A 10,089-nucleotide genomic window follows, 5' to 3' on the forward strand; every position below is an offset into this window, starting at 1 on the left:
CATTTTGATTGTCAAATTCTGGGTATCTTGTATTGTCAGAAATGAACTATAAGTGGCTAGAAAGCTGATTAGTTAAAAATCATTGATATCTGTATAACTATTAATGTTGGATGTTTGGCTTATATGTATCATTGCAATTATGAGAATCAAGTAGTCAAATTGCTGAATAATTTGGCCAAAGACTAAGGTAATATTTTAATGTCTGTTCTTTGTAGTCTAACAGTGCATTTTAAAGAAAAGTTTTATTTTGCCTCAGATGGTAATCATTAGGACCACAGAACTGGATGAGACCAAGAGGCATCAGTGTGCACTCCTTCTCCAGGGTGGTCTAGTCTTAACCATTTTTGAAAGCATCATAGAGGCCTCTTGAGGAAAAGAGAATTTTAGCCTATTAGGTTATATGCTCCAATTCTTTTGGACCTTATTTGTTACTCTTCATATCTAATCCAAATTCTTCATGTTGTGGTTCAAGAAAAGAAATCAATAAAAATATGTTAGGCAAAATAAATACTTTATTAATTTTTTTTTTTTTAGAAATCAGCCTTTGTGTGATAATTCAGACATTTTTAAAACCTTTTAGATATTCTTTCAAAGTATACTGTTAACATCTCAACCACTTTTGATTAAAACTTCACACAAAGAAATATGATAGGAGTTGAAAATTATAAATGCTAAAGAATAATTCTAATAACATTTGGTTGTTACTTTACACATTTATTTAACATATATGAAACCAAATAGGAAACTACCTTCCTTTTTTTTCCCATAAACAGTTCTCACTGGTTAAAAATGAATTAAAACCATCTATTATGAGAAAAACAAATCTAAATTACTTCCATTTTGAAAAAACAAAACCAGCTTATTCATTTCTATCCATTCAAGTCACAGGCCCCATTATTTTGGCAATACTCCACTATTTAGTCTAAAAGAAGAAACATCTCCTTATAATAAAGAAATCTGGAAAATGCAATAAGTACATAGTGTTTAACCTAAGGCATGTTTCCAAAAAAAAAAAAAAAAATACATAAGCTATAATAAAATTGCAATTGTCTTGGGTAAAGTAACAATGCTTTACAGTGTAAGAACATTAAGTAGTTTTAGGTAACATATAAATTCTATCCTACTGCTATTAGTAACCTCCTCAAGAATTAAGAGCAATTTTTACAAGAGAACAATTTTTCTTCTTGGAAGTGACACTAATTAACAGCAGTGGAGGGAAAAATCATTGGTTGTTTCAAGCTCTCAAAAAATGAATCAGTTATTGCACAGTAAATACCTCATAGAGGTCAGTGTTTTAAGAAGCTAGTCTGAAGAAATATGTTATTTATAAGTTGGTTAAGTCTGGAAGTTTTCAAGTTTTAAAATTCTTCCTAGGGAATCAATTGGAAAATATTGACATACAAATAAATATTAGGCTTTTCAAATGGCTACAGTTTGATAGTTTAGAAAAGAAATAAAGTCAGCAAAGTGCCTAAGTTTCTATGTTTTTTTAAAAAGATATGCACAGAAGAAATAAACATTGTACACTGTATACAGTAGCCCAGCTCAGCAGCAAGTATCTTCTGAAGCACAAATGACACCTCCACCAGTGTATATCATCGATAACTCCAATATCACACAGCTAATAGGACCCATGCCAATCTTAAAAAAGAAAGAGAAGTGAACATTACACATTTTTCAATTACTACTGAAAGGTCTTTAAAAGGAAGGATGAGAATATTCTGTAAAAATATATATATATATAAATATATATGTGTGTGTATATATATATATATATATATATGATCCTCCTTTATAAATTATAACATGATTAGATATGGGACCTATGGGATAGGTTTCTTTAAAAGACAAAGATACTAGAAATTTATGATTAAGGCTTGAAATCTTGATCCATAAATTGTACATTTGAAATAACATTGAAACCAGTGCTATCAAGATAAAACTCAGGTTTGAAGGTCCCTATTTCCCCAGTTCCAGAATTTATTTACTATAATGAAATTTCAATAAAATGGCAAAATATCAATAATCCCTTGGAGGTTTGAGATTATGAGATTTGACTTGCTTACACTTCAAATGAGGTTGTAAGAGGTTTTCACACTGCAGGATAACATATTACATACTTTCTATAAATCAAAATTTAGCTAGAGAAACAGACCTGTATACTAAAAAAAAAAAAGTATTAAAAACTAAGTACTAATTTACATTTATCTAAACAAAGAAATTCAGAAAAATTTACCTATAAATTCCATTTAATGACTATCTTGCTTAGAATTAGATGCTTTACTTGAAGATACTGCTGCCAGAAGTCCACTTACAATTTCCCGTCTGATTTCCCCAACAATAGACTCTTTAATCTAGAATGGAAGAAGAGGAAAATAAGAATTTAACAATATGACTATAATCCATTTTATTCTATTTTCAGAAAAATAAATAGTATTTAATTCCTGCAGTCAGCTAAACTATAGAGAGAACTACAACCTTCATGTAAACCCTTCATGAAATACAGAGAGCAAGTAGGGAATCACATCCATCTATCCTCAAACTCAGATCACATTGTGAGGTCTTGTCTAGCACAACTCAGATAGCTCCATTATAAAATATCACAATTCTCAAGTTGAGAACACTAACAAACGTCAGATTTAAAAACTTCATTAGATAATTTGCCCCATGACACAAAATAACCTGAAAGAACTGATTAAATGTTAGGTTCACTTTTATGTTTTTTGTTAATGTCTATCTTTGTTTGGTAACCAGCAGGATACTCAAGTATTCTCATTGTTAAGAAAACCTAGTAGTGGCAAAATAATATACAGGTGTATTGCCTGTTTATACTAACTGAAAGCAAAGTATCTAAAGAAGTTATTACATATTATTCTAACCTAACATGTGCATTTTAAGTGAAAAGAAGAAATGATCATCTAGTACAATTTAGTTTAAAACATGAAAAAAAATCCTCTAATCAACCATAAACTCTAAAGAAATAAATATTTATTTAGTTGTATGGTACATTTGTCACCTGTCTGAAAATTTTGCTTTGGACAAGGATTACATCATTTTATTGTTGGAAAAGGCAAACAGACCTAGGGGCAATGACAATTCCATCAAGATTTTCTTCTCCAGATGCCCAAACACTACACGTGCCTATCTAAGCCTTTTTCTCTCTAATGATATAGCATCACCTCCGAATAGCCCTCTGTGAAGGCTTAAATGTGTATTTCCTGAAATAAGCTGATAATGCCTTCCCGAATTAGCACTTGAGACACTCTCAACCAGCTTTAAAAAATTCTACATTTCCAGTTTCCTGTCAGCCTGATCTGTTCCCTTAAATGTTCCTAAGTACATCCTGAACACATCTCAATCGAAGTCTTTCCAAAAATGGCTCTGTAATAATGTCATGCAAAATTGGTACACAATACATATTTATACATAAGTATTCAGAGAAACAAATGCTCCTTAGCTACCAGCCATCTGTACTGAAACATATTTGAATAAATAGAAGCTTCTCATCTTACCTTCTACCAATATTTCTAAGCTTTAAACAACAAAACATCAAAAGTTTCTTAAGTTCATAGTACTTCAGATTCATTTTTTAAACAAATATGTATTGGATACAAATATTATGAAAACCAGAATCTCTTTGCCACAATATACAAGTGCAAATGCAGTGTGTTGAATCAGATCCTCTGTAAATCTATATTTACAAAAGACAGTGAGTAGCAGAGTCTTTCACTCCTGTTGTCCAATGCACATCTCATCGTACTTCATCATTCAAAAACAAACTAGCTAGAAAGTATTCTCTACAAAGAATACTTTGTACCCCACACCCCCCCCAAATGTGCCAACATTTGGGGGGGTGGGGGGTACAGATATTACTGGAGTAAAGCATAAAAGAGTCTCTACCAAGGATGTTATAATCTAGGTGGGCACAAAATGAATATTGTTTCATGAAATATTGAAAGGAGAAAATTATTTATTAATTCATTAATGACATAAGAACAAATTTTTAAAAATGAGAGACTAGTATGGGCTAGAAGAGGAAAAAAATAAATTCTCAGAGAATAGCAGTCTTAACATAATAATGAAAAAGTAAGGAAAATTTCAGACAATAGTGAGGATGAAAACTGTAGCAAGAGCACCTTGGAGACACAGCAAAAAGAAGCCTAGCCAACAAGACAGTTCCTACTAGGTAAAGAGTACAGAGGAATTAGAATAGAAACGGGGAGCTCAAATGGAAATTAATCAATGTATCCTGGCACACAGTAAGTGCTCAATGAATGTCTGAATAAATGCATCAATGAGAGAGACAGCACATGCCTGAGAGAGACAGTATCAGACACAAAAAGGAACAGAAAGTAGAAAAACAAAGGACTACAGACTAGCACTGAAAATGACAAAATGCCTTTGATAATTTATTGAAGTAATAAATGTATGAACAAATAAATTAGTTCCAAAGTCTCCCACGCTACAGAGAGGTGAGAAGGATTAGTGAGAAAATCAGTGGGATGGATGGTGAAGTCACCTTTATAACTTTCAAAAAGTAAGACAGGCTGAAGACAGACTACTTGAGATTAAGGAAGGAATGCACACTGGCAAATAAACAGGCTGACAGCAAGCCTGAAGTGTGGGGCAACACGTCCATTTACTACGCATCTACTGAGTTACTGAGTGCTTCCTGTGTGGCAGCCATTATATCAAGTGATCACTAATAGAATTGTAATAAGAACACATGCAAGCTGTGTATTTACCAAAATACATGTTAAAGCTTGCCAGATGAAATGTAATAGATACAAAAAGGCATGAACCAAGCCTAGGAACTTCAATAAACAAAGTACTCTCTACACAGAGCAATCTGTGTTTATGCTTTGATATGTAATTCTGTTCCATTTGCTTCTGTGGGCAGATGCTCATTTATTCTATTAAGTAATCTTCTTTCTTACTTTTTTTTTTTAAAGTAACTATAAACAGTTTCAGGCCACTGATTACATACATCACAGACCACCTGGGCAAATTCCAAGAGTGTGTACATGTCCCCACTACAACATATGCAACCTGCACAGGAATGGGTATCTTTCATCTGACAAAAAGCTTAGTTATTAAATGAGTGTATTGAATATTTGCAAGAACTTCCAGTGTGTTCCTTCAAAAGAATTCTACTGCATTAAACTACTGCATTAACACATTATAAATAATGAAAGGATTCTTTTAAAAAAGTTCACATATGGTGAAATAATGGAAACAAAGGCCTGATAGACATCGTTTCATGCACCCATGACTGCAATAAGAAAACTTCCCTGAAAGTGTCTGCCAAACATGTTTAATCCTCACCTACAAAACTGTTCAACCCAAGCTTAAATCTTTTCTTCATGAATAGTAGCTTTGTTAATGGGGTTAGAGACCCATAATTTACTGGGAAGACAATCTAATTTTCTTGGTAGCTGATACAATAAGCTTAAAAAAATTGGAATTCAGTACCATGTATATTTAAGTAAAAAGATTACCAATTTTAAATGAACAGAATCAAGACTAATCTGAATTTTGTAAACAAAGTTTAACAACACCATTGTAATTGAGCTAAGATGATAACCCAAATTATTTGTTTAAATTGTAAATGGCATTAGACTAACTTATCTATTAACACATGCTTTTAAACTGCTTCAGAAGAGTTTATTTTCTTAAGGACAACAGTATTCCTTTTTTTTTAACCTGGTTCTCTGATGCTATACTTATTTATTTTTTTAAACATTTTAATTGGAGTTATACATATACATATATCCCCATATCTCTTCCCTCATTCATCTCCCTCCCTATCCCACCCTTCTAGCTGGTCACATAGCACCGAGCTGATCTCCCTGTGCTATGCGACTGCTTCCCACTAGCTAGCTATTTTACATTTGGTAGTGTATATATGTCCATATAGACACTACCACTCTCACTTTGTCCCAGCTTACCCATCCCCCTCCCCACTTTTTTCCAATTTGGATTCCTTTTATTTCTTTTATTCTCTGCTTGCTGTGGCTAAAACTATCAAAACTATGTTGAACAATAGTGGTGAGAGTGGACATCTTGTCTTGTTCCTGATCTTAGAGGAAATGGTTTCAGTTTTTCTCCATTGAGAATGATGTTTGCTGTGGGTTTGTCATATATGGCCTTTATTATGTTGAGGTAGGTTCCCTCTATGCCCACTTTCTGGAGAGTTTTTATCATAAATGCATGTTGAATTTTGTCAAAAGCTTTTTCTGCATCTATTGAGATGATCATATGGTTTTTCTCCTTCAATTCGTTAATATGGTGTATCACATTGATGACTGATTTCCGTATACTGAAGAATCCTTGCATTCCTGGGATAAACCCCCCTTGATCATGGTGTATGATCCTTTTAATGTGCTGTTTGCTAGTATTTTGTTGAGGATTTTTGCATCTCTGTTCATCAGTGATATTAGTCTGTAGTTTTTTCTTTTTTTTTTTAAGTAAAGTATTCCTTCTTATGCCTTGTTTGATCTACTACGTATTTTGCTTGCTAAGTCCTTCTTTGTAGACAGTTAAAAGGGTCAATACTAAGCCAAAGTTTGTCCAAGCTATGCCAAATTCTGAATTAGGGGTTTCTAATTAACAGGTTTAATAACAAATTCTGAAAAATTCTTCAAACATTTGCCTTGCATATCAGTCTTCAAATTATAAAATCTTCCATATTTGATGGGATGTTCTTATAAACGATTAATTCTCTAGCACCACCACATTATGATGGAAACAACCAACTTTTCTACATGTATGCTATTTTCTATCAGCCAAAAAATCAATGTTCTGGCTTAGGGATGCTTTACACCCAGGAAATTACTTACAGCACATATCAGGCCATCCATTAACAACTTTAAAAATGAGGATTCAAGAGTGCATTAAGGGAGTATTTGTGCTAAATGAGTACATAAAGTCCAGTTTCCAAGGAAAATTTTCAAACCAAAACAAGCTAAAGGGAACAAAAATATCACATTTCTGGGTGGGGGGAGAGTACCTTAAAACTTATTTCCTCAGTTAACATATATATTGTGGAGAAAAATAATTTTTGAGTAAAACTCAATTCTACTCAAAAATTGATCTTTGATGTGAAACACATAAATAAGAATGAATTATAATCAGTCACACCTAACTAACTGAGCAATGTACATGTACAGACCCTGCTAAATATCTGCCAGCCACAATCAACCTACAAAAGTAATTACATTTGTAGGACAAATAAATTTATAGAATTAAGACCTTTTAAGTTGGTAATTCATGTCATAAAAAGAAATTACACACATGCAGTCTCATCTGCTAGAATGCTTGTTTTGTAAATGTGAATTTGTCTGAATGTCAGCTGAACCAGGGAACAGAGTACCCAAACTGTACAAACATTAAACACCTACCAGCTATGTCAGTTCACTGTGTTATGAAGCGCACCTATCTGCATCTGGCATTAAAACTTTCTGCTGGACTTCATGTCACCCTCCTCCACCACTCCACAATAACTCACAAGCTGCAACCCTTCCAAAGTCCAATTCCACAAGCAAGTTTCAGGTCTTTTTCAAGGTAAAGTGTCACATTATTGCAGTATTTATGTATTTCTTAACCATTTAACATTTATAAAATAGTGTTACTGTTTCTATTAGGTTTTTACCTTTTTAAAAACATGTCACAGTTTTGAGTGTTATGCTTCTAATACTATTTTCCCCATAAGCTCTGTGTTTTTATTATACAAATTTGCATAGCACAACGATTTTTAGGAATGCATATATCATACTATATAACAAAACTGAGTATTTTCAGTATACTTCTCAAGCCACTATCATGCAGCTATAAATGCTGGCAACTAATACACATGAACTAATCTTTGGACCCAGAGGATCAATGGCCCATTTGAAGGAACATTTTGGTCTGTTGCCACCATTATTGACCTATAACCACTAAAAATTTGTTTTATGCTACTCATGAGTTAATTCTAAAAATATGTTAAGTTCACGTTACTGAATTTATTGGAAATACACAGATTAAAAAGAGGGAGTCACTGACACTAATTTCTCTGGCTCAGTTTGATTTTTTCCAGTTCTAAATTCTTAGTTCTCAATACATTATACAAAATGATTTCTGTATGATTTTTCAACTGTTTCCTGAGTTAGTCTTATTTACCTTCCTACTGGACTTTAAGCTTAAGGATTCATGTCTCATATCTTTCTTTTACCCTTACAGAGCAGGTACTCATTAAGATACTTATAAACCTTTTTTTTTTTTTTAACTTATAGGATATTCTTCTTTTCAACTATTGGAAAGAATGAATGATCCTTTTTTATCATGGATTTTAGTATCTCATTTGGAAAGAATTATGAGTAATTATGGTTCTTCCTTAGAGTTACTCTTAATACAGGGAACAGAATGAAAAAAATAAATTCAACATGTGTAATTTTTATTCCATGCACTCTATTGGATTTTGCACCCAAAGACACAATGTGATTTGAGAAGAAAAGGAAAAAAAAGTCATCATAAACATGTATCTATAGCAGTCTCCCTTTTTAAATGATATACATACTATTCCTTACCACCTGATCCTAGTGCCAAAAGCAACTATTTTACTAATTTTCTCAATTAATGTTTGCCCTTGATTACTAATCCTCCTAAGTTTCTGCAGTCTTTTTGGTAACCTACAACTATGGTTAAATATTTCAGGTCTGCATACTGCTAATCACACAGGGTAAACCTTCTTTTCATTTTGTATTTCTATCTTTGAACAACTTATATAATTTCCACATTTCTCCACCCACTAAGCCAAACAGCTCAAATTTTTTTTTACTTCTTAAAATCTCAACACCATTTTTTAATGTCAATTCACATTATTAAATGACAGCTTTTAATCCTGGAAAAGATCTAAATTATAATCCCTAATTTTACAAAGGTGGAAACAGAGGTCTAGAGAGTTTGTCATGTGTTCACTTATTTGAACCCTACATATGCCTTCTTCATAGATACATAATAGACACGAGTTGGATCAATGGGAAAATTACTGAATACAATGAATCAAAGGAATAGCTTATAAATAATTAATGTTCAAACAAAACCTACTCCAAATAAACTAAGCGTAGATTTTACTCACCTCCCTTATGACTTGCTGTAACTCATCTTGCTCCACATTTTTATGCATTTCCTCAGCAGCTGGCAATAATGAGATTCTTCCATGCTCTTTCTCCACTTCAGATTTAGGTCCTACAGCCTCTGAGGCTTCTTCAGCTGCAAAAACTTCCTCAGAACTTTCCATATCTGGAGGTGTCTGCACAGAGCCTGTTCTAGAAGGAGCAGTTGGTGTTAAGGCCACCGACGCTCGGAATACTTTCTTGCTTGGTACCAGATGGGTTTTGGGTCTGCCCACTGAGTCACTAGAAGGTACTCCAGTTCTATTGGCATGAGAGGGACCAGAACATACAGAAGATGACTCTGACGTTGCTTGGGAGAAAACAGATTCTAAGCTTTCTCCAGGAGGAATTTCAAATCCCATTTCTCCAAGGCCCAGGCCCAATTCAGACTTCAGATATGACTGTTCCCGCATCAGTTCAGTGACCTGGAGATGAGAAAAATTGTAATTCTTCTCTCTTGAAATTAAGATTGGTAGTTAAAAGAAGATTAAAATCCTAGGTGTGATTACTGCCCCAAATCACTTAACTTGTAAAGACATGATTCTAATGCATTCATTTAGTTACTACTCAATTTCATTTGCAAAAATAGCAAGGAAAATTTAAATTCACAGAGATCAAGCCATGAAATGTGTAACTAAACTATAGCTGGATGAAATTTTACTTGGTCCCACACAGGGGTCCAAATTACTTATCAAGAAGAGTAACTTGGACTTCCCTGGTGGCGCAGTGATTGAGAGTCCGCCTGCTGACGCAGGAGACACGGGTTCGTGCCCCAGTCCGGGAGGATCCCACATGCCGCGGAGCGGCTGGGCCCGTGAGCCATGGCCGCTGGGCCTGCGTGTCTGGAGCCTGTGCTCCGCAACGGGAGAGGCCACAATGGTGAGAGGCCCACGTATCACAAAAAAAAAAAAAAAAAAAAAAAAAAAAATAAACT

General features: G+C 33.8%; 1 protein-coding gene across 4 annotated transcripts in view; it reads right to left on the reverse strand.

The window, feature by feature from the left end:
* Positions 1 to 490: 490 nt before the first annotated feature.
* Positions 491 to 10,089, reverse strand: part of ITPRID2 (ITPR interacting domain containing 2) — a 37,291-nt gene continuing 27,692 nt past the window's right edge. For 3 of the 4 annotated variants that reach the window (XM_024766421.1, XM_024766417.1, XM_024766426.1), the window contains 3 exons: positions 9,119 to 9,580; positions 2,237 to 2,354; positions 491 to 1,641 (listed from right to left, as the gene is read on the reverse strand). In XM_024766421.1, coding sequence (XP_024622189.1) covers positions 2,250 to 2,354; positions 9,119 to 9,580 — 567 coding nt within the window. In that variant the 3' untranslated portion in view covers positions 491 to 1,641; positions 2,237 to 2,249. The remainder of the gene's footprint in view (positions 1,642 to 2,236; positions 2,355 to 9,118; positions 9,581 to 10,089) is intronic. The other variant, XM_024766429.1, reaches the window with a different exon arrangement.

The sequence above is a fragment of the Neophocaena asiaeorientalis genome, unplaced genomic scaffold (assembly GCF_003031525.2).
Source record: "Neophocaena asiaeorientalis asiaeorientalis breed wild unplaced genomic scaffold, Neophocaena_asiaeorientalis_V1.1 scaffold113, whole genome shotgun sequence".
NCBI classification, from domain to species: Eukaryota; Metazoa; Chordata; class Mammalia; order Artiodactyla; family Phocoenidae; genus Neophocaena; species Neophocaena asiaeorientalis.